Consider the following 26,116-nt stretch of genomic DNA (forward strand, 5'->3'; position numbering starts at 1 on the left):
TGGAGTACAATCAAAGTGAGGGAGGAATGATAATATAAACACAGGAGTCAAGACCATGACCACAGAATCAGCTGACCCGAGCTAGTGAGAGATTACTGACTCAGGTCTGACAAGTGGGGAAACTGCATAAGACCAAATTAGACTCACCAAACTAGGTGACAATGGTGTGACTGAGACAATATATGAGGCCACTGGCAGTGGGTCCAATATCTAACGCTAATGCACAAACTGACTTTGTGGAGCCCATTCTATATGGAGAGATACCTTGCCTAGCCTAGACACAGGGGTGGGGGGGTAGAGGGGTGCCTTGGTCCTGCCTCAAGGAGATGATGGGGCAGACTTAGTAGACTTCCTAGGGGAGGCCTTACCCTCTCCAAGGAGCAGATGAGGTGGAGGGATGAATGGGAGGAGTGGAGGGAGGGAGAACTGGGATTGGAGTGTAAAAAACACTGACTGCTCTTCCAGAGGATGTGGATTCAATTCCCAGCACCCATATGGCAGCTTAAACTGTCCGTAATTCTGTTTCCAGGGGACGCAACACCCATGGCAAAACACTAATGCACATAAAATTTTTTATAAATTTAAAAACTAAAAACAGTAAAATGATATATGCGCAGAGCAAAATCATGAAAGAACTCTTAATGAAATGAAATTTAAAAAAACGTTAGTTGCTGCCACTTGGCTTATTCCTAATAAACTCTAATCTCCTTATATATTTGGAATCTCAATCACAGGAATCTCAAGTCTCAGGCAGAGGTGGGGGCAGCTCAGTCAATACAGTGCTTGCCGTGCCACATGAGAGCCTGCATTTGATCTCTAAAACACGCACTGAAAAATGCTGGCACTGGAGAGGTGTGGACAGGAAGCTCCCTGGGGGTCACTGGCTGCCCAGCTTACTCTCTTGGCAAGTTCCAAAACAATGGGAAGCCTTGTCTCAAACAGTAAGTGTAGATGGTGCCCCTGACCTCCACATGCATGTATATATACTGTGCAACAGTCTCTTCTGCTCAGTGTTTCTCTACACTAATAGACATCAGAAAGTATAGCAAGGTCTACCTTTAAGGAGTCTTGGAGCTGGGATGCAAGTGCTCTCGCCTGAGGACTCTCCCCTTCCCCACGGGCAGCCAGGTCAGCCAGCTGGGCTGTTAGCTGATCTACACGGTCACACTTGGCAAGAAGATCTTGGCGATAAGGTCCCATCATGACATTGGCCAGCCGATGCCCTTCAGCCACAAGTCCACGGATGGCAGCCTGACCTAAATAAACCAAGAGGAAAACACTGAAGTTCACACAGACGTAAGGAAGGCAACTGTATTGCAAATCCAGATTGTTTTAATAGTATTTAATATGGGTACAGGATCCTCCGACAAAATATAACCCTTTGGAAATATAGAAAAATATAAGAGAATAAACTGCATTAACTTTTCAGAATTGGGGGAAGTGCTGAGATTGGACCCAGAGCCTCATGCATATCTAACACTGACATACACCCCAAGCCTGACTTATTTCTTCACTGCTTTTCTTTCTAGTAAGCAGTTTCCACTTACTTAAATACCTTTTTGACTACTTGACCAGCACACACAAGTCTTAGGATTTGGTCCCAAACACTATGAAAGCAGCAAAACAAAACAAAACAAAAACCTAAAAATATGTTATATTTTATTATATTAACCAAAACTATCTTACTGCTTGCAAAGTATTACAATAATATTCACATTGTTTACATACATTCTGATAGTAACTCCTTAGAAATGAAGTATTAGGAAAAAAACTCCTAACAATCAAATTGCTGCCCAGTAGGTACTAATACCTTAACAGAAATGAGAACAGAGTGTTCATATCATTTCGCCCCTACACCCACTTGTGCATCTGCCCTTGCCCATTACTGGCACTAGCCATCACTAAGTCAAGCACTCATCTTATCCAGTGAATGTAGGAAAGGAGAGCATATTTTTTCAGCCTCAGCAGATGTGCTAGGTAATCATGAAAATAAACATATAAGTCTATTCCTGGGTCTTCTTCAAAATCAAATCAACCACGCATGACGGGCACATGCCTTTAATCCTAGCACTCAGGAACCAAAGGCACGTGGATCTCTGTGACTTCAAGGCCTGGTTACATAGTGAGTTCTAGGACAACTACAACTAGAGCTACACAAGGAGATTCTATCGCAAAAAACTAAGGCAAAGCCAAAGGGGGGGGGGGGGGGGGGGAGATTCAACTGTAACAGGATGCTGTGAGGATAACAAATACATTTTATTGTCATTTTCCAAAAAATATACTCAACTGGGTACTTGGTAAGGACTATAAAAACAGGAATACTTCAGAATGAAGTAGTAATTAATTCAAAGTTTCAATTATGAAGCTCTGTTTGTCCATAGCAAAATCATCTACTCTGTAATACATCTTGGTTAAATTATAGAGAGTTTACTGGCTACATTTGGAAATGGAGCCACACTGAAAAGTGACTTCTTCACAGTGGCTCAAGAACCCTTTCAACACCGTATTACCGAACATAAGTGGCCCAGCCCTTACCGACTCCACGATCATCTACGGTAGGATTATCAATCCACCGCTGTGCTTGTTCAATCTTGCCCTCGAGGTGGACCGCTGCCTTGGCAGGTCTGCTGTTGGCCACAGCCTTGTTGGTTTTGCTCTGTAGGTTCTGCAGGGCTGTGGCTACCTGTTTAGCCAATGCTCGAGCCTCTGGGGAGTCTCCTTTTCCCCTACAAAAGTAAAAATAACCATCCAGTTATGGTTTACAATGTAGACACAATGATTTTGAGATAGTTTAACTGTTAATAATATGTTAATGACAATGAAGCTTGCTAATGATTATGACATTGACTTGAAATGAATATTTAGCCTTTAAATATTAACATAACTTAAATTCATATTATTTTGTCCTAGTTTGAGTCAGTCTATACAATTATACAACTACCAGGTTATGTTAGTTTAATCACTTATCACTAGACTCTCACCCTGACAAATATGAAAACACAAAATCTAATCAGGCAGTTGGCACCTTTAATCCCCAAGTTAAAGGCCAGGTCTACAGAATTCTAGAACAACCAGGGTTACACAGAGATACCCTATTTCAAAAACAAAAGCAAACAACAACAGCAAAAACACAAGCTCCCTGTGGAACTAGGTGTGCCTGGACAACCATGTTAGTAATAGAAGCAGTACTAGTAATAACACAACCATTAATGATAGTATATTTGAGCCCTAATTTTTCCAGGTATGCTACAAGTTCTCCCTTATATCATTTAATACTCACCACAACCCTATGAAGTAACACACAAAGCTGACGTACAAACGTAAATAAGTTCCCATTATTTGGCCTGGTGGTGGTGGTGATGATGCACACCTTTAATCCCAGCACTCAGAAAGCAAAGGCAGGCAGATTTCTGTGAGCTCAAGGCCAGCCTGATCTACAAAGGGAGTTCCAGGAGAGGCTCCAAAGCTACACAGAAAAATAAATCCCATTATTTAATTTGATAGAGTCAGGGTTCATATGTGGCCCTCTGAGTTTAGAGTGCTCACTGTACTATCACCTACACTATCTATGTTAGTATATAATTCCTACTTTCTGCCATAACTGATTGAACTGGGTGTTTTACTACTCAACACACCTGCAGTCGCAAATTACATTTAATTATATTCTAGTGTTTCTCTAAGCACAGTGCAAATAAAAATTACCTGAAATCTATTTTTAGATACAGATGGTAAAATGCATCATCAAAAGAGAGACTGATAATGTCTAGAATGGGGTAAGGGTCTATATTTTTGTAAAAAACTCAAAAGCATTTTCAAAGTTAACGAGTAGTGGCTTTGGAGCTAGAAAATTATGGTTAAACCTGGGACATGGTCAGACAAACCAAAGGGAGAACCCCCAAATAAAGTGAACAAAGAGTAAAACAGGTATACAGGACCAATCCAGCAACTAATTTACTAAAGGGGAACATGGAGGCTTCTAATTACTACTAGGCTTGGCACAGTTCAAGCTGGGGTTCCATTAGATGCCTCAATATATTTTCAATCCAGTTCCTTGCAGCCAAAGAACCTAAACAAGTGTAGCCACACAGAAATTTTACAAAACAAACCACAAAAAAAAAAAAAAGTTATGTCTCAAGAATAGAAACTGACCCAGAAGAACTAATTCCAAAGATGTGGTTCTAACCATTAAGAAAAGAAAAAAACAGCTCAGCAGTTACAAGCACTGGTTGTTCTTTCAAAGGATCCAGGTTCCATTCCCAGGACCCATGTGGTGGCTCAGAAACATCTGTGACACCTTTATTCCAGTTCCAGATTCAACACTCTCTTCTGATCTTTGTAAGCTCAGGCATGCATGGGATGCACAGATACACATGTAGACAAAACAACTAAACACAGAAAGTTAAGTAACAAAAAAGAAAAAGGAAATACAAATAATCTGGTCAATTTTATATCTTGAAACTACTTGGTCATAGAAAAGCACCTTCATTTCCCTTATCTATAAAAATGAAAATATCCTTTAAACCCAGCACTCAGGAAGCAGTGAGTTTGAGGCCAGCCTGGTCTACAGAATAAGTTCCAGCATGCTACACAGAGAAACTCTGCCTCAAAAAAAAAAAGAAAAAAAAAAAAAAAAAGGAAGGAGGGAGAGAGGGGAGAGAGGGGGGAGGGAGGGAGGGAGGAAGGGAAAGTAACAACCCATCTACCAAAATGACTAACTTTAAATTATTATTTTAATTTGTTCTAATTTCCCCTCTTACAAAGGTAGACAAAGAAGGAGTTTACTGCGGTTTTTCACATGAATAGTCCTGCTGCCTGGTTTTTGTGCATGTCTGCTCACGTAACAATGATAACTATGATGACAGCATTAGCAGCCACACATAAAGTCTACTGTAATCAGCACTACAAAGTGGTTATCTCTTTGTCATCCAAAAAATATTCATGAGTCTATCTATGTGTTAGGTCCTAGCAATTCATCACCTCTTCCTTTCTGCCAGCAATGTCCTCTTTGTCCAAAGATTCTAATGAATCTCTTTTTTTGTTGTTGTTGTTTTGTTTGTTTTTGTTTTTGTTTTTGGGTTTTTTTGGTGTTTTGAGACAGGGTTTCTCTGGAGCCTGTCCTGGAACTAGCTCTGTAGACCAGACTGGCCTGAACTCACAAAGATGAATTTCTTACTTTGGGAAGATAAGAATAGACATTTTCCCACAGACAAACAGAAATAGCACATGTAAGTTAAATGGAAGAAGTAGAATATGACTATGGTTATCCTTAGAGAATGGTGCTGCAGAACGGTAGCAGAAAGGACAGCCATTTCTTCCTTGCCATTACTCCCTTCTTTAACATTCCTGAAAGTATGCTAAGGCTCAGGCTCTAGTTATCACAAAAGACCATCCTCTGGGACAAAGCAATTATTCTGGATAGACACGCATGGAGCAGCAAGGGAGGACAAGGGCACCCAACTCAACTACCCTCCTCACGCCCTACTGAAGAGCATTTAAGGGTATGGTGTTGGTTTGGTTTTTATGGCTTGGTTTCTTCAAATAGGGTCTCATATAGGCCAGACTGGCCTCAAATTCATGATGGAGACACAGGGAACCTTGAACTTCTGATCCTCCTGCCTCTACCTCCCAATTTCTGGGACCTTCCCAGAAATTAGCATCTTCCACCATGCCTTGTTTTATGCAATGTTGGCAATCAAACCCAGGGTCCTGTATAAGAACTCTATCAATTGAGCTATATTTCCCAGCCTATGGTGTTGTCTTGTTGTTTTAAGACAGCCATATGTTTGTCAGAACAAAGGAGTAACTCTTCCCATATAATGAGAGTAGATATGATGAAAGCCTTTAAGAAAAGAAGCTGTGGCAAGGATGTTATTATAGGAACAATCATCCAGGAAATGTAATTTAAAAATTCTTTATCTAATTGCTACTCAAAAAACCACACTGCTGAAGAAAGTCGCTCACACATACATGCAGGAGTCCTTTCACAGCTAGCTACAACAACATATGTAACAAGCATAACATAGGAAGGAAACTTCTACTTTAGAAACAAAGAAAAGAGAGCTTGAAAATGAGTTCGCATCAGACTAAATGTGCTCATTTTAAACTATATGTTCAGCAACAAATTATGAAAATTCAATTATATCACTGATACATATAAGCAACATTTGACCTACCCATGTCACAAACCTATTTAGCCGGGGCCTCTGCCTGAGGTGAGTCTAAGACCAGTTCAGGCCAAATCCCCCCCACACCCTTCCCTGGAAACTCCCTGGGTTAGCCCTGAATCTGGCTCCCCCCCCCCCATATCCTGGCCCTAGATACTATAGTCCTAGTACTCTGACCTACATACCACCCCACCCAGAACCTGCCCCCCTCCCCCGCACCCTATGTCCTACTGGGCCCGTGGCTCCATTGCTCTGGTTGAACACTGGGCCAGAGTGCAGGTCCAACAACGCCTCTACCTCCAGGGAACTTCCTGGATCTGCTCTGAGCACATTGAATCTGTCTATCCCAGAGGGACCACTCCTGAGTCCCTGCCTGCCTGATCTTCAATACCCATCCCCAGGATTCTGCCAGAGGAGCGATCTCCTAGATATCTTGGACCACCCAGAGCTACAGACATCAAACTCCTGACCCACCTACGCCCACTGGGAGAGTAGGGTAGAGAGAGAGAGACCCTACCTGTACCCACTGGAAGAAGCGATGGGAAGACGGCAATACAAGAAAACACCTAACACTAGAAAGAGAAGCATGATACCACCAGAATCTAGGGACTCTACACCAACTAGACCTGAACAACCCAAAACAGATGAATCAGAAGAGAACGACTTAAAAAATATCTTCATAAAAATGATAGAGACAGAGCCAGGAACGAGGACACGGCGGCTCTCCCACCTAGCTGCTGTCGCTCCCTGTGCCACCGAGATGACAGCTGCCAGGACCAGAGGCCTGCAGGCCTCCTACCACCGATTCATGAATAAAGTGAAGTTGTTGCTGCCAAAGAAATTGAGGCCGCTATAACAACCACCCAGAAGGCCCCTGAACAGTATTTTTTTCTGGGCTCCAATAATGAAATGGGGATTGGTGTGTGCTGGACTAGCTGACATGGCCAGACCTGCAGAGAACTCAGCACAGCTCAACCCATCGTGCTGATGGCTACAGGATTCATTTGGTCAAGATATTCATTTGTAACTATACCAAAAAAAAATTGGAGTTTGTTCACTATTAATTTCTTTGTGGGGTCAGCAGGAGCCTCTCAACTCTTTCATATTTGGAGATACAATCAAGAACTCAAAGCTAAAGGAATCAAGAGTTCCTGATCACCTAAACAATCCAGATGTGGACAGAAACATTGGAACCAAGTTTATTTAATTATTGATAAGGTGATGCTAATTGTTCTGATAACATTTGAAAAGAATGAAAAAGAAATCTAACTGTAATTAATAGCTACCACTTGACTCCATGGAAAAATAAAGCAAACTTTTAATAACAACAAAAAATGATAGAGGCCCTCAAAAACAATACGAGAAAATCCCTTAAAGAAATGGAAGAAAAACACAAACAAAAAAATTGGAGAAATGAACAAATCTCTTTGAAAAAGTAAGGAAAGCCAAGAAAAAACCATCAAACAGATGAAGGAAACAATTCAAATAGTTCAAGACTTGAAAACTGAAATAGAGACAATAAGAAAATACAAACTGAGGGAATGCTGGATATAGAAAAACTGGGCAAACAATCAGGAACTACAGATGCAAGCATAATGAACAGAATACAAGAGATAGAAGAGAGAATCTCAGGTGATGAAGATAAACTAGAGGAAATAGATTCATTGACCAAAGAAAATCTTAAATCCAACAAATCCTAAACACAAAACATCCAAGATATGTGGGACACTGTGAAAAGGCCAAACCTAAGAATAATAGACATATAGAAGAAGGCGAAGAAGCCCAGCTCAAAGGTGCAGAAAACACGTTCAACAAAATCATTGAGGAAAACTTTCCCAATCTGAAGAAGGACATGCCTATGAAAGCACAAGAAGCATACCAAACAGTAAATCAACTCAACCAAAGAAAAAAGACCCCTCACCACATAATAATCAAAACACTTAACATACAGAATAAAGAAAGAATATTAAGAGCAGCTAAGGAAAAAGGACAGGTAACATATAAAGGCAGACCTATCAAAATTACACTTGACTTCTCCATGGAAACGCTCAAGGCCAGAAGGTCCTGGATAGATATTCTATAAGTACTAAAAATCCACAGATGCCAGCCAAGGCTACTATACCCAGCAAAACTTTCAATCATTATAGATGGAGAAAAGAAGATATTCAATGACAAAGCCAGATTTTTCACAATACGTATCTACAAATCCAGTCCAACAGAAAGTTCTGAAAGGAAAACTCCAACCCAAGGAAGTTAACTACACTCACAAAGACATAGGTAATAGATAGCCCCACTTCACCCCCAAAGGATAAAGCAGGCAACCAATACCACCAACAACAACAAATCTAAAACAAACAAGCATTAGCAATCAATGGTCCTTAATTGCCCTCAACATTAATGGTCTTAACTCGTCTATGAAAGACACAGGCTAACAGAATGAATATGAAGACAGAATCCATCCTTCTGCTGCATACAAGAAACACATCTAAGCTTCAAAGACAGACATTACCCCAGGGTAAAGGGTTGGGAAAAGATCTTCTAATCAAATGGACCCAATAAGCAAGCAGGTGTAGCTATCCTAATATCTAACAAGTTAGACTTCAAACCAAAATCAATTAAAAGAGATGAAGAAGGTCATTTCATAGTCATCAGAGGAGAAATCCATCAGTATAAAGTCTCAATTCTGAACATCTATGCCCCAAATACAAAAGCACCCACATTCATAAAAGAAATGCTACTAAAACTCAAAGCTCACATAAAACCTCACACTCATAGTGGGAGACTTCAACACACCACTCTCACCAGACAGGACCACCAGACAGAAACTCAACATAGAAACAAAAGAACTAAAAGAAGTTATGTCCCAATTGGGTTTAACAGACATCTATAGAACATTCCAACCAAATACAAAAGAATATGCCTTCTTCTCAGCTCCACATGGAACCTTGTCTGAAGTCAACCACATACTAGGCAACATAACAAACCTCAACAGATACAAAAAAAAAAAAAAAAAAAAAAAAAAAAAAAGGAATAGCTGTATCTTATCAAATCACCATTAATTAACACAACACAAATTACAGAAACCCTACAAACTCATGGAAACTGAACAATCCTGGGTCAAGGAAGAAATAAAGAAATTAAAGACTTCCCAGAACTCAACAAGAATGAAGACACAAAATACCCAAACTTAGGGGACACTTTGAAAGCAGTGCTACGAGGAAAGTTCATTGCCCTAAGTGACTGTATGAAGAAAATGGAGGACGTAAGAGAATTAACAGCACAACTGAAAGCCTTAGAACAAAAAAGAAGCAAACTCACCCCGGAATACTACTCAGCAGAAAAAAAACCAATGGAATCTTGAAATTCCCAGGCAAATGGACGGAACTTGAAGAAACCATCCTGAGTGAAGTAACCCAGTCAAAAAAAAAAAAAAAAAAAAAAAAAAAAAAAAGAGGAACAGGAACATGGTATGTACTCACTCATATGCGGATTTTAGACATGGAGAAAAGGATCACCAGCCTATAATTCACACCATCAGAGAAACAAGGAGTATTCTAAGAGATTCATACAAGGTCCCTCAAAGAAAGGGAAAGGAACAAGATCTCCTGAGCATATTAGGAGTGGGTTGGCAGTGAGTTGAGAGGGAGCTAGGAGAAAGAGAAGGGGAGGAAAGGAGAGCATGTGGGACCAGGAAGATTGAGTCAGGGGAGGAATAGATGCAAGCAAAAAAGAGAGATACCATAAAAGAGGGAGCCATTATAGGTTTGAAGAGAAAACTGACTCTAGAGAAATGTCCAGAAACCTACAAGGATGACCCCAACTAACAATCTGAGCAACAGTGGAAAGGCTACCTTAAATGCCCTTCCTTGATAATGAGATTGATGACTAACTTATCTACCATCATAGAGTCCTCATCTAGTAGGTGATAGAAAGAGAAACAAACACTGAGCTGAACTATAATCTAGATGCAGAGAGGGAAGACAAGACCAAGCTACAGAAACCCACAGACAGCTGACATGAACAAGAAGGAGCTAATGGGCTCCCAGGCTGATAGCTGGGAAACTGCCCCTGAACGGGCAGTCTAAGGGACCTCTGACAGTGGAACCAGGATGTATCCCTGGTGAACAAAAGGACTTTGGGAGCATATTCCCCATGGAGGGATACTCCCTTAACCTGGGGAGGGGGGGGGGAGAGCAGCAGTGCCTAGTCTCTACTCCAAATGACTTGACAGATTTTTGTTGACCCCTCCTGGAAGGCACCACCCTCCTTGTGGGGGTGGCGGGGATGGAAGGTGGTTAGGGGCATGGGAAGGAGGGGAGAGGGAGAGTGAACTGGGATCAATAAGTAAAATAAGAAAAAAAAAAAAAAAACCCCTATTTAGCCTATGTGGATCCAACATGCAATTACCTATGCATGAGGTAGGGTCCAAGGGTCTACATTTTGGGGATTCAAATCTACATACTCCTAGAGTAGAAGAGAGAGGAATTGTGTGGGAGGTAAGATGGAGAGGTACTAATGTGGGACTAAGAAATTAAATACATACTGTCTTCGTAAATCTCCCAGTTTAGAGGTCAGAGCAGCTATCTCTCCAAGGGAGCGTAGGATGTCATCTCTCTCCTTAGGATCATCACATAATTCTGCAATCTTCCGAGCTTCAGCCAGAGCCCCTCGAATCTGTTCCTCTCCTTCAGGTCCACCATTTGGATCCACAAGCCAATTCTACACACCAAAGTGAACAATGTCATCTTCTCATGAACCACACTTAAACTTACAAAGCCATCAGAAATAGCTCTAATCACACAACACACTTAATTAAACTTAGTGAAGCCAATAGAAATAACTCTAAAGTAAACATACAACATAATGGCACTCAGTTTTTAGAGCATTAATTCTAATAGTTTTATACAGGTACTTAGCTCAGGTAAGATCAAATCACCCCATCTTCTCTTCTCTGCTTACCATCATGACATATCCCCCACCACCCCAAGTACTGGGGATCAAACCTAGCCATACACTCCTACTACTGAGCTAAGCTACCAGCCCTGTGATTTCCATTAAAATAATTCTCAGGCTGTGATTTTTAGCTCAATTATACAGTTCCTGAGTAACATGTACGAAGCCCTGAGTTTGATGCCCAAACTGAAAGAAAAAAGACAACAAAAAGGAATAAAACATCTTCATAAGCTTTATCTTTAAATTAATCAGACTTCAAGTTTTCAAGTATTTGTGTTTCTAAAATGCTTTGAAAAGCGTTTTATATAGAGTAGAATGCTAAATTTGAATACTACTATCACTTAATATACTACTGAATTCTAAGACAGGAAACAATTTCAAAATCTAGAGTTCTGCCGTACTCAGAGATCTTTTAACTAGCTGAAGTACTGAAAATTAAGATCTTTAACTCAAAGTGTAGACAAACAAGAGTCTACAACTATGATGGTGCAAGTGTCACCATTGGAAGCTGCTGGGAATCTGTCATCACTAAGGAGCATCCATTATCTACCCACAGTAGACATGGCAAAAGGCAGTACAGGAAGAGATGCGGGGTATGTAAGAACCCTCCTCTTTCTCTTCTGCCTGTCCTACTGAAACAGTCCTTACCTGGGCAGCATCAATCTTCTTCGCAATGCTCTGCTTTGAGTTTGTCATAGCTTCCAGCTTTCGAGCTGCATTTTCCACTTTTGCAGTGAGCACATCAAGACCCTGAGACACCTGCTGGGCCTTCTGCATAGCCACTGGTGAGGCTCCTTGTCCTCTACTCAGAATGACAGATACAGTCATTATATACTCTCAGATTCTTAATAGCAAATATCCCGTTACCCAGTATGTGTGTCATTTTTATTAAATGTGTGTCTTTCTATTTCCCCAGTAAGCTCAGAGGCATAAGAAAACTGAACAAATGAAAACATCCAAACTACCTACTTTCTTTTCTGCCTTCAAAAGCACATGGTTTTATTGTTTTGTTTTTTTGAGACCAGGTCTTATATAATTGTAGCTAGATTTGAATAGTTCATCTTCCAGTTTCTTCTTCCCAAATGCTAGAATTATAAGCATGCACCACCATGTCATTAGTTTTAGGAAACTATTTAATGACTTGGAAGCCAGGCTAGCAAAATTTGATGATAATTATTCTTCACTATATAACCAAAGATAAACTTCAGTAGGAAAATTTGCTGGAGATCTTACTGTTATAGAGGGCTTTGTTCCAATAGTAATATGTGCTTTCATTGACTTATCTTATTTATGGAGAACTGTATACTGACATTATTTCAGAACATAGTGTATATAGTATGAGAATACATACCACACTGAAACCAATTAGAGTGCCAGATCCCTGGGAACTGGAATTACAGACAGCTGTAAGCTGCCATGAAGATGCTGGGAACTGAACCTGGGTCCTCTGAAAGAGCAGCCAATTCTCCTAACTGCTTAGCCATCTCTCTAGCCCCCCCCATGATAATATTAATGTGTATCTTTCATTACTATATAACTAGTTAGTACTGAGGAACAAAAAGAGCACACTGTTTCTGTGATGTCTTTAAAGAACGAATATATTTCCTTCTCTCAAAAATGGCATTGTACTACATAAAAAAGAAGAAGAAGAAGAAGGATAGGACTAAGGAGAGACCATTCCCTTAACAGATTTTCTAGGCCACAAAGTAAGACTTTTATTTTAATCCACGTAGGCTAATAAAGCCAATCATAGGAATGACAATTTTATCATTTTAAAGAATGACATGATTCCTCCAAATCTGAGCTTCTAACTCCAGGAGAAACTCCAAAGCATCCTTGTTTCCTTAATAGTAAAATGAATCTATTATTATCTATCTTCAAAAAATTTGGTTTTGAAAAGGCATTTACTCTTACTTAATGTGTATGGGTGTTTCATCTGCATGTCTGCTTGTGCTTGTGTGCATGCAGTGCCCACAGGACCAGAAGAGGGCATCAGACCCTCTGGAACTAGACCTACAGTTAGTTGTAAGCTACCATGTGAGTGCTAAGAACTGAACCCGGTCCTCTGAAAGAACAGCCTGTGCTCTTATCCACTGACCCACCTCTCCAGCCCAAAATCTATCTTTTTCTGTGTGTATGTGTACATGTGCATGTTTGCATCCATGTGTATATGGCAATTGTGGGTGCCATTTATCAGCTGTCATCTACCTTGTTTTATGACATAGGGTCTCTTACTGGTCTAGAACTTGCTGATTAGGCTAGGCTGGGTGGACAGTAAGCCCCAGGAATGTGCCTGTCTCCATCACTGGCAATGGAATTTGTAGACCCAGAGTGCTAAGGGATCTGACTTTTTACATAGCTTCTAAGGAGCTTGACACTTGTCTGACTGAATGATCTGCCCAACAACCCCCTGCCCTCTTATTAAAAAAAATATATATATATCTATCTGTTCCAACATAGTAGGTAATGAACACCATAAATGTATTGCCAGGTGTATAAGCCTTCATCTCATATTTGAGGCCTGCCCACATCCTGACAAGAAAATGGAAGACAGAGGAAATACTGCCTACAGCTTCTTTTATTTCATTCAAATATAGTAATTAGTCATGATGAATATTTCTGGCATATGCATCTAACTGTGAAAAGGTTAGAATATATATGCACCAACTCAAACTAAGGAGTTTTGAGTTCTATGCAGATAAAAATGTATTTCTAAAAACCTAAATGCCTGAATATCAATGAAGAAAGAGTTACTGTGTTTCAGCCATCAAAATGATAAAACAGCTGGGTACACATAAGGAAAAAAAAATGGGAATAGATAAAGGATAACACAGGCTCCATTGTGAAGTAGGTTCATAGTTATTGATCTCTGGTCTAGCCTTTTCTCTTGACAGATTAGTGGACTCTCCCATACAACCATGTCTTTCTTTTGCTTATATTCACAACTGTGTTTTTGAGAATTCCAAGTGAAAACTGCCTGCCACACTGTGAAAGGTATGCAGACACAAGAGTCATCAATGAAAAATTAGAAGAGCCAATGATCTTGTCAAACTGCACTGGCATTTTTCCAAATGGGAACAAAACTTCTTTTTGTCCTTTCTGCAAACTTCTTGCCATGCTTCTGACAAGGAAGGCTGCTTCTCAACAGGAAAGAGGCTCAGTGAGAACCATGCGACTACAACTAAGCTGTTCTCTCCTGCTTCAAATACATTTTTGAAGGCTAGGGGCTTCTTTATCTATAATGCCCCCCCCCAAAAAAATCAGTACTTTTACAATCTACAGTTAGATATGAGTACTTTGAACCAAGTATAATGGTATGGAGCATGTTGAATGTTGAGGTTTGTTTCCGTGCAGTTGTATATGTTATGCTGTGCATCACAATGATCAAGGAGTTCTAGGACATTTACAAAGCAAAAATCAAACCTCATCTACACTAGGCATTTCAGCACAATTCAATCCTCTTAATTCCTGTAAATATATTCATTAAATGTATAAGATGAATATATAATTTTTTTAGTCTTCATTCTCCTGAGTTTTTTCAATAGCAAACTAAGTGTACTTATATGGGGGTAGGAGGATTTTAAAAACCAAGACTTGAGAAGGGTAAAAAGAAGGTTAAAAACAAATTTTATGAAAAAATAGAATCTCATGTGGGTCAGTCTGGCCTTCAATTCAACAAGTAGCTGAGGATCCTCCTGCCTCCACCTCCTGTGTTCTAGGATTCAAAGCATACATTCCCTGCCTGGTTGATGGGTGCTAAGATCAGAGATTCATGCATACTAAGCAAGCATTCTACCAAGTGAGCGACATCTCCGGCCCTGTTGCTACTCTTTCATATTTCTTTCTACCCATTCATCTTTTATAAAGGTAGGTAGCTTGATCAGACTTAAACTCTGCCCCTTTTTCTTCATAAAACTCTAACTCAACCTTTTTAAGAAATCAATTACAAAATAAGGTCTAACTTTTTGAATATTTTAAAGTTCTATTATCAGCCAAAGTCAATTAAGTAAAATTGGCATGGACTTGCACCCTCCTCATTAGGAGTGAGTTCACTCCTGGTTTGAGAAAAGCAGAGGAACCTTACCTGGCTCTGAGATCAGCCACTTGGTCAGTCATCTGCCCTAGCATTTTGCAGGTTCCTAGGATCTCCCTGCGTTCCTTGCCTGCACAAAGTTCACCAACTTTTCCAGCTTCATCTAAGATCTGCCTGATGGCCTGCTCACCAGCATCCCCTAGAATAGTGAAATTTTCAATGTCTACATTGTAGGTACATCAATTATTCAGAGAGGTTACTTTACAAGTCATTTCATTCATGAAGGAATAGATGACTTTAACAGACAAGTGATAGAAGGCCTTCCATCTGACAGCTAACAGTCACGCAGTGCCTCTCAACCATGAGGTAAAGTTTTACCACAGGTCCTGCTGGAAAAGGTACTTGGCACCCTATCTGCTCAGAAATGTGAAGTGGCTTGACATGAATATGTGGATTATGAAAAAAGAGTCTAGTCTAGTCATTCAACAGGACTTAGCACCTCCAACGTCTATTAGGCTTTCCACATTTGTTCAAACAATCTAAAATGGAATATCAAATTAGAAAAGCCAAGTTTAATAACCTACTTGGGTCTTATCTTTATATAGTCAACTTAATTTTACAATTCTGTAGACATCACTGTACAATCTCCTTAACTGAGTCCTTTGCTGACATAAATGGTTATCTGCCCAACTAGAACTATCAAAAAAGAGCTTTCATTCAGAATAATTACCTTTCTGATTCAGGGGATGAGTGAACCAGTAATTTTTCAAGGAATGGCTGTATAGTTTTGTTTATTATTTCATGACAGAGTTGATAAGGCCTGTGTCTTCATCCCTTAAGACCCAGGAATGTTTCAGTTACTGGGAACTATAGTGGGATACTATAGTTACCTCAGGATGCTGAGGTTATAGAAGGGTTCACTCCTTTCCTCCATTTGTATTTGTATTTTAGCTGTTTATTGTTCAGGAAAGAAGAATTGCAAGGTTACCTGGGGAGGCACTGGGGTCACGGAGCCAACCTTTGGCCTGGTTCAGTTTGGAGTCTATGGATGCCAGTGCTCTCTTCATGGCTTCAGTGTCCTTTGGAAGAGAAACCCACAGTTATTCTGTCTGTTTTGTGTCCTGGTCTCTCAACTTTTACAGAGAAGTAGTTACAGCACTAACACACAACAGCTAAGGCAGTCCTACAACAGCCTTAAAGTAACTTCATCACACCATAATCCCTGTGTCTGTCAAAATGCAGCATCTTGCATGCAATTCTCCAGTTAATTCTATCCTGCCTCTTGTGTCACCATTACTAAAACTGCAAAAACCTAAAAAACTGCTCAAGCCAAGAAATGTCTAAAGTCTTCAGCAGGAAAAAGCCCCACTGCCTCATGCTTCCTTATTGACTAGTCAACACCCATCAGCTGAAGCCTTGCCAGAGCCCTCTCTGCTGTAGGCAAGCCTCATTAGTATGTGGTGCCACAAAGCACAGTTCTTTCTTATCTAAATGCACACATGCACATGTGCACGTGCACGCGCGCGCGCGCGCGCACACACACACACACACACACACACACACACACAGGTCATTTCATTATATACAATTAATAAAATAAAACTTGGAATTACTTGCTGGAAAAAAATAAATAGAAGGTGTTAATGTAACCATTTGTTTTAGTTCTCAAAATAAGCCACTAAAAGTTACATAAGAAGAAAGCATACTGCTGGCCTTCCCTGCTATCACTTTACTTCTCATCCTTAGATCACTTGCCACCCCTAATATATGTATTGCTTATAACCAGGATTTATAAAGATAAGCATAAAACCAACAAAGAATTTCCCAGAATCTAAATAGCTAGGAAACAACCTATAAAGAGAATGGGGGGGGGGGGTGTACAGTGTACATTATGTAGCTCTGTCTGACCAGAACTTGCTATGTCTACCAGGCTGCCCTTGAAGTCACTGAAATTACCCAATTAAAGGTATGTGCCACCATTCCCAGCTTAATCAATTTTTAATACATTAAAAATGCACAGAACAATATAACAAATATCCATGTACCAATCTTTAGAGTTGGTAGATTGGTACACTGTCTCTCTGTCTGTCTTCCCACATCTGTTTCTCTCAGGTATAACTGTGTAGCCCTAGCTCACCTAGAACTCATTATGTAGACCAGACTGGCATCACTACGATTTGCCTGCCTCTGTTTCTGCCTCACAAATTCTGGGATTAAAGGTGTCTGCCAATGCAACTGGCCCTAGACTGGCCATCTCTTAAATCTTCACTTAACATCTTAAAAATCAGTCTATGTCCTTTTTGCACTAGAGGAATGACTCAGAGTCAACTCATCAAAACATGATGTTAACCTCTAAAATTCTAGGCAAGGCCCCTATCCCTAAGCTTTCTTCAATTTCCAACCCTACAGGTGTTATACCATCAAGCTTCCATAAGGAGGCACCAGGCACATTCCTACCTCCAATTCAAAGAGCCACCACTAACACAAAAAAAAAACAGGCAACATTCACAGGTTAAAAACAGCAGCAGCTGGACCCCAGCATTTCTAAAATGCCTACTCAAAAGCCAGACTCCCCACTTTAGAACTCCCTTCTCTCCCATCTAGAGAGGTAGAGAAAGCTCTCTCTCATTCTAACTTTATTCTCAGCCACAACAAAAAAGGTGAACTAAACTACACAAGTGGGTAGGGGGTATAAAAAGTTACCAAGTTATATGGAATTATGACAGCTACCAATATAAGACAACATCATGAAAATCTAGTCCAAAGTCCATTAATAACTAGTTAAATATCTTTAGGTGATTTACTCATATTGTTTAAATCTGTTTCTTTCCTCCATTTTGTTATTCATTAATTTACACAGCAAACCTTGCCCCTGGAAGTAACACAGACCTGAATTCCAAATAAGAAAGGCCTAAATGGCTATCTTATTAAGACTCTCAAGTAACTCCTAACCTCAAGGAACTAACTGGACAGCTTTTAGATTTACAAGTTGTCTGAGTGTGGATTTATTTATACAATAAGCTTTCTCTGGGTTAATCTGTGCCTACCATGGAAAAGAAGAATCATATGAATGTAAAATTTAAATATATGTTAATAGACATTTCTGTAATACTTTTTTGTTTGTTTGTTTGTTTGTTTGTTTGTTTCTTGAGATAGGGTTTCTCTGTGTAGACCAGGCTGGTCTTGAACTCTCAGAGATCCACCTGCCTCCACCTCCTGAATGCTGGAATAAAAAAGGTGTGCAACACCACCACAGTGATTTTTTTTTTTTTTGTCTATTTTACAAAATCAATAGACATTCATATACATTTCAAAGTCTAAATTTCAAAGAAAATCACATATTTTCAAAAAGGCATAATTTGGCACTAATCTAGCTGTAAAGGATACTGGTTAGGATGGTAATGTTCATTGAATTTCCTGCATGGTAGCTTCCATTTTAGCCAGTTTTTTTTTTTTTTCCTTCAAATACTTCATTGAATCTCAGGTTTAAATTTAATTTTGTTTTACAAATTAAGAACAAGGAATCACTCTTAGGACCATTAGATCTTAAGCTTGTTGACTTCAATCTCTTACTCTGTATCACAAGAAACTGGGTTTGTTTTGTTTGTGTTTGTCATTGTTTTGTTTTTGTTTTTCCTAGAGTTGCCAAATATGCCAAAAACCTTCTTCAGCAGTCAGCAGGTGTCCACCTTGTCAGTATGAGCTCCTGTTACTACTTCTCACAAGAGAAGCCCCAAAATCAAACTCACAGGCTGTGCTAACATAAATGACTGCTTTTATCCCCAAGATCCCAAAATGGTTTGAAACACAATGGGAAGATAAGCTTTGCTCTATTCAGCATCCTCGAAAATCATTTCTTTTTCTCTAAAAAGCTCAGATGGTCCCTTCACTAGCAAGAAAGAATGTGATTCTCAGGAGAAAAGAGTAATTTTCTTCCGAGTAGATCTGACAACACCAGGAAGTTAAAATTATCAACCCCTCATTTTCCCTACACTTAACCAATGGCAAACATGGAATAAAGCTGCAATTTTTTTTAAATGAATATGGGTGTTTTGCCTGCATGTGTATTTGTGCACTATGCGCAGGTCTGGTGCCCTGTGGAAGCCAGAAGAGAGCTATGTGGTTGCTGGGAATTGAACCTGGGTCCTCTGGAAGAGCAGCCAATGATCTTAACCTCTGAGCCATCTCTCCAGCCCTGAAGCTGCATTTTTAAAGCTGAGAATTTCAGTTAGTTTCTAAGTTGCCTTTTGTTTTTGTTGTTATAGTCTTTTGTTTAGTGTGTGTGTGTGTGTGTGTGTGTGTGTGTGTGTGTGTGTGTGGGTGAGAGTGTGCCACATTATATGTGTAAGGTCAGAGAACAGTTTACTGGAGTCAATTCTCTCCGGCAATGTGGGTCCCAGGGATCAAACTTAAGAGCATCAGACCAGGTAGCAGGTGCCTTTACCCTCTGAGTCATCTCTCCATCCCTCTGGTTTAAGCATGTGATTTAGACAGAAACATTTATAACAGTCACTAAAAGACCTTCTTAAAATCTTTTTGGAGAAGAGCACTAATAATCCTATCAAAACCAAAAGTGTTTATAGGGACATATATTTTTTTGTCTCCAAAGAATCTCACATATATATTTTTTAAAGGGCAGCATTTATGACGAAATCAACAAAATCCTGTCATAACTTAGGTATACTAACAGTAGACGTGATATAAACAAATTCCCTAGCATTATTACTAGAAGTCAGTTTGAAGATATACGTGTATATAGTTGTGTGTGTGTGTGTGTGTGTGTGTGTGTGTGTGTGTGTGTATGTGTGTTGCAGTGTCCCTGGCAGTCTCCCACACACAGCAAAGATGGAAGGGAATCCAAAACAAAACACAAAGACCTCTGTATATACTACCTTTCCTAAGAACATGTTCAGGCCTCAAGAATACCCGTGAATAATATTGAGATTCTCCCTCTAGACAATCCAGAGTAACTACAGTTAGAAAAGTGGAGTCCAGCATTCTGGAGGCAGAGGTAGGAGGATCTCTGTGAGTTCAAGGCCAACCTGGTCTAAATAGCAAGTTCCAGGACAACCAGGATTACATGGAGAGACCCTATCTCAAAAAAATAAATTTAAAATGAAAAGCAGAGTCCTACAATACTGGTATTTTTAAGTTAAAATTTTTTAAATATGGAAACTATTTTTCAGCCTTCTTTTCTTTCTTCTACCAACACTGATTTCGCTTCAGATCACATTTCTGCAAGCACCATTCCAACGTTTTGAACAAAGATATTTCAGGAAAGAACAGACTGACCTATGAGAAAGTTGTCTTGACCTAAGACTTTAGTTACCTTTTCTAGCCTGGGTTTCTCCCCTTTGATAAAAGCTTCACAACTGTAAACACCTATGCCTGTTGTGAGCACATTCACAGATGGTCCAGATAAAGATAACCTAGATCAGACAGGAAACACCAATTCCTTCAGCATTTGAGGATTTCCTCCTTGAGAGGTGAACAGATCACTCTACTGAAGGCTAAAACAAAACTTGAGGACACTCAAAAATAAATGTTTTATTTATTTTTGATCTTTTTTTAAAGTAATCAAAATTAAATTCAACCCTTGAATCCCAATGGTCTGAAGTGAGGTTGTTACAGGACAGCACTCTAACCAGCATTTCCTTCTATGGTAAAAAAGCAGAGTGATCTTATGTGGAAGATATCCTAGTTAGTCACTGCTACCCATATCCAGCCTAGATTCCAGCAGGAGACTCACCACCATAACAAAACGGGAATTACAGTATCTAATGACTCAACCTGAAAAGCTACCTCTGTAAGACTCAAAAAATCTTAGCAATGAAATGCTTTTATTTTCCTCTCAGCTCCCAACACCTATCAAGATACAAATAATATAAGTAAATTTTTTTAAAAAATTAAGTATAGAGTTCTAAATTTGCAAAGTAAAGTAAGAGTTGTATTTAACTCATGTTCCTTTGATTTGGAATGTTGTCCCAGGAAAAATGCTGGCTTCGCTTTAATGATGACTGTTGAGTCAAGGGATAATTTTTACTTTCAATAGAAATGAAGTGTTTAAACTCACTACTAAATGTGTGAATCTGTAAGCTGAATGTAAGCATAACAGGTACACTATTCAGCTATGCATTGCCTTGTCAAAATCTGAACTTATTCAGAAGACGTATTTTTTACCAAGAATTTGTTCCACTTACTTTCTTCCCCCACTTTTCTAGAGGAACCTTCACTTTCCAGAAGAACACTGCACCAATGGGGAAGCATGAAACAAGTACGGGAAGACAAAGTTAATTACTATCAGTAGGAGCGAGAGGTGGTGAAAGACACTATGTATGCACTGAACAGAATGGGAACCTGGTGGCAACAGACAGACCCCAGATCTGGTGAATTTACTGCTTACAGTTTAGGAAAGAATCCTAGTTAACACTGTCCATTTTCCATTACATTTTCAGGGTAAAATTTCTTTTTCTAAATATTCTTATAACTACTAAAGAGTTTTGAAGAGTTTACACACAGGGTTAAGTAGAGGTAAAGTAGAAAGGTGACAAGGTTGGTAACTTTTCGTGTGCATCTTTTTATCCTATTTTGATTTCTGAAATAAGTAAGTATATGATAAAAGCAGGCAGATACAAAAGTTCCTCTTGTTCATTCAATGCCATGTATTTGAGCTTCTTTTGGGTGAATAAACTTAATTTATTCTCACTTTTGATGAAGTTAGTTTCGTATCATCCTAATTAGCCAGCTTCCTCCAGAGCAACATAAATCCAGGACAGGTACAAGACAGCTAGTGAGGACCAGGCCGGTTGCCCTTGTTCATCCTGCCAGTTCCATAATCCTGAACTAAAAACCCACTAAAATCAAGGGTTTTATTTGTTTGATTTTTAAGAAGCATTTTTTGTTGGCAGTTGCAGAAAGTAAACTCAATAACATGAATTCACTAAATGGCAGATTATTTTTCCCTCCAAAATAAGGAAACATTATGATTAAATGTCTGTTCTTCCTAACTTCTCATCTGCTAGAAGCAAAGGAAAGAGATTTGGTTAGGAGAACATGAAATCATTGAATTACAGCTGGTTCACAGCCTAGGCAACAGAACATGCAAAAAGCCACCAACTCAAGGTAAGGAGGAATTTTAAAAAAAAATTATTTATATATATATATATATATATATATATATCACTATTCTTTACTTCTTGCCCTCTTTGGCTTTGGTAGTGTAAGCAAGATAGCTCTCTAGCCTACTCACTTTCACTACAGGTAAAAATCTCAACAACACATCTCCAAAAGCAAAATGTCAATGCCTACAAACACGACTGTTAGGAAAGGCATGGAGACAGCATCATGTCTTCTTTCCCAAGAGCTGGATCCACAGGTAACCAACCCAGCTACCTAGAGAAGCCTTCAGATGAGGTCAGCGGGGAAGAATAGGCAAAAAAATGTTCTAGCTCAAAAAGACCTACGAAATACAGAAAGCCTGATATGCCATAGTGATATTTTTCTGTTTTGTCCCACCCACCCAAAAATACCAATTCAATAAGAGCCAAAGTCAGTCTGCCCAACACAGCCCAGAATTCCACATAAATCATATCCTGACACATATCTGAGCAGTGTTACACACTGGCACACAAAATAAGACACAGCACACAGCACAAGAAAACCTCACAAGACATGCTTTTTCTCTTTTTAAGTGAAAAAGAAACTAAAGGGCAAGAGAAAGCTTACCTTCTAAGCTCGAGAAAAGAATAAAACAAACAAGAAAACAACAACAAAAAAAGATGCACAAAGAAGTCATTGGGAAGTGAAAGTTATCCAGCAAAAGCAAAATTAAATCAAATATTAGAGACAAGATGATTTTTATAATAAAAACTTAAAATACAATTTTAGAACCAGTTCAAGAACATACTTCAATGAGGAAACATCTCTGTAAATAAATATATAGATAAAAGTAAACTAATTGACTACACATAGTTAGATTAGCTTTCTGAGCAGCAGGAGGGAAGACTGATGACCTTACCTTATATGTGGTCCTGGAAGAAAAACAGCCCTAATGAACAGCCAACAGAAGTCACTTTTTCTGTTAACAACCAGATGGGTGACCTTGGTGACAGCATTTGGGCCATACATGGGAAAGCTAGATCCTGGAGATGGGGCATTCCCCCCACTGCCTGCATCCTGGGCATCTCTGAGGCTAATAAAAAACAAAAATATCTTGGCTTCCCCATACCCAGAAACTTTGCTATTGCATAGGAATAAGCAGACCAGAGTGGCAACAACTCCAGACAACTTACCAATAGGCTCTAAAAGGAAACCACATTAACAGACTCCTTTGGAGTCTAAGGAAAGTTTCTACAGAAGGCAAAGGGATCTGTAATCTAGCTAGCAAATATGAAGACCAATATTTTAATTAACAGAATGATCAAGCAACACATCTAAAAATCCTGAGGGTTTCCTCTATACACTCCTCTTAATCAAAAGTTGGCTAAGGATAAGTGCATAATTATAGGTATATTATCTGTTTTTCTTAAGTTACCTGGCAACAATCACCCTATAAAAAGCAATGATCCCACACAGGAAGTATGATACCCCAATTCCTCTACCAGCTCAAACAATGAGAATTGAACCTGAAGGAAGTGTACACGCCTCAGCCTTCTACCAAGAGCTGTCCTGTACACCTATAAAGTCCACTATGGAACACAGGAAATGTATAAAGATGACAAGTAACCCATAAAACACATGAACAAGAAATTGTTTCCATAAAACCTATGCATTCTTAGGTATATACAGTTACAAGATAAAACTTAAGACAGATGGCAATCAAAATCTCCCAGGAAGGCAGAATTTGAATTTTTTTTATTATTTTTCTTCTAGTAAAACTTACCTTGCTGGCCCAGGCATCTTCATCCCAAGAAGTGAGTTGTAACACACGAATGATCTCATTAATTTCAGCACTCATCTTTTCTACAGTAAAATTTCGATTTTTCAAAGCTTCTTCTATTCCTTGGTTTTTTGAGTTTTTGGTTGTAACAAAAATCTTCATGGCTATAAAAATGAACAAAAGATCAGAATTTGATCTTTTAAAAAATGATGTGGAAGTCAGAGGTGGGGGAGGGGGTCAGTTTTCTTCTTCCACCATCTGGATGGGTTTCAGACAGTCTGAGTCATCTCGTTGGCCTGAAATTTAAACTTGTTGCTTAGTATGATATTTCATACTTTGAACATGTATTTTGGTCTCGTAATGTCTTAAGAAGAATATATAAAACAAACACTGCAAATCTGCTGGTCAAGTTCCAGCATCAGGAACTTTCATTGCAAAGAAAACTCAAGATGTAGAGAAAGCATCACCACGTTATTAGGGAACTAATTTAACACACAGATGATCTACAATCACAAAGTACTTGATATCTCTCTCAATCACTATCATCCTAATACCACCATGGCCTTTAGCCACTGTAAATCTACTGAGACTGAATAAAAAACATCAATAAAACTGTGAGTAGCCTGCTGCCACCAATACCATGGTAGACCTCAAATAAGTCACTATATCTTCCAGGAGTTTTCTCAATGTGCATCAGTGACTTCTCTTTCTTTCTTAACTCTTTTCTTTCCTTTTCTCTCTTGTTTTTCTCTCTCTCTCTCTCTCTCTCTCTCTCTCTCTCTCTCTCTCACTCACTCACTTTCTTTCTCTCTCCTTCTTGTTTGTAAGATTTTTGTTTTGTCTTATTTTTCGAGAAAGGGTTTCTCTGTGTAGCTATGTAAGACCAGGCTGACCTTGAACTCAGAGATCCACCTACCTCTGCCTCCCAAGTGCTAGGATTAAAGGTATGTGCTACCACAACCAGGCCAAATAAAAGGAATTTACATAAGATTTTTTTTTTCTTAAATCGGCATGGTGGTACACATCTTTAATCTCAGCATTCAAGAGGCAGAGACAAGCAGATCTCTGTGAGTTCAGCCAGCCTAGTCTACATAGTGAGTTCTGGGGCATCTAGGGCTACATAAGACAAACCCTGTGTCAGAAAAAAAACACCCCAAAAAAGTTTTTAATTAAAAAGTTTAATTAAGCTGGGCCTTTAATCCCAGCATTCAGGAAGCAGAGGCAGGTGAATCTCTGTGAATTCCAGGGCAGCCTGGTCTACAGAGCAATTTCCTTGACAGGCTCCAAAGTTACACAGAAGAAACCCTGTCTCAAAAGCTAAAATAAATAACTAAGAATATTTTATTTACACATATGTATGTACATATGTATGATTGTATGCCAAGTATATGCAGGCCCGTCCGTCGTTCCCCCCCCCCCGCCAGAACTGAAGGTACTGGAGGTTGACAATGACATGATTCATAACAATTTAAATACAACTGCCTTCTGAGAATTAAACTAAATAATCTACAACCTGTCTATGACACAGGCATGAACAATGAGGTACTGGTACATACTAACAGTAAGTGTAAATTCCTTTCAGCAGTTAAGAAAGCAGAAAACAAAAGAACATTCAAAATGATGACTACTACATAGTTTTCATCCTTCGTCTACTGCCCACCTTGTGTAAAGGAAATGTAGCTAAGCAAAGGAGAGTGGCAGGCTGAGTTAGAACATCCAACTCCCCTCACCCTATAATCAAAGCAGGAAGTACCTGAAATGAGAACAGGAAGCAGTTCTTTGACAGTGTTCATTGAGTTCACCAGCATCACTCGGTGTTCCTGGTGAGTCAATTCCTGCTGTCGCTCATCAATCATTTTCGCCATCTTAGTCATCCCTGGGGCACAAGAAGAAAGAGTGGTGAAACAAACCAGAATCTGGCCTTTTGGGCCTAAATCCATTGTGACTTACTACAAAAAGCCAAACCTACTGTCTACATATTTAAAGACAGACATTACAACAATACTAGCATTTTATACAATGTTATACCTTTCAGTAAAGGCAACTTATTAAAGGAAACTTCTAAATGTAATAATTTTCATTTGTATG

General features: G+C 39.3%; 1 protein-coding gene across 2 annotated transcripts in view; it reads right to left on the reverse strand.

Moving 5' to 3' along the window:
- The window catches only part of Vcl (vinculin), a 104,044-nt gene that overhangs the window by 21,235 nt on the left and 56,693 nt on the right, over positions 1–26,116 (reverse strand). For both annotated transcript variants that reach the window (XM_051174456.1, XM_051174455.1), the window contains exons 5-12: positions 25,782–25,904; positions 24,032–24,192; positions 16,139–16,229; positions 15,202–15,349; positions 11,766–11,919; positions 10,708–10,883; positions 2,536–2,726; positions 1,057–1,256 (exon numbers count right to left, since the gene is read on the reverse strand). In XM_051174456.1, the coding sequence (XP_051030413.1) occupies positions 1,057–1,256; positions 2,536–2,726; positions 10,708–10,883; positions 11,766–11,919; positions 15,202–15,349; positions 16,139–16,229; positions 24,032–24,192; positions 25,782–25,904 (1,244 nt within the window). The remainder of the gene's footprint in view (positions 1–1,056; positions 1,257–2,535; positions 2,727–10,707; positions 10,884–11,765; positions 11,920–15,201; positions 15,350–16,138; positions 16,230–24,031; positions 24,193–25,781; positions 25,905–26,116) is intronic.

This window comes from Phodopus roborovskii, unplaced genomic scaffold (genome assembly GCF_943737965.1).
Source record: "Phodopus roborovskii unplaced genomic scaffold, PHOROB, whole genome shotgun sequence".
NCBI classification, from domain to species: domain Eukaryota; kingdom Metazoa; phylum Chordata; class Mammalia; order Rodentia; family Cricetidae; genus Phodopus; species Phodopus roborovskii.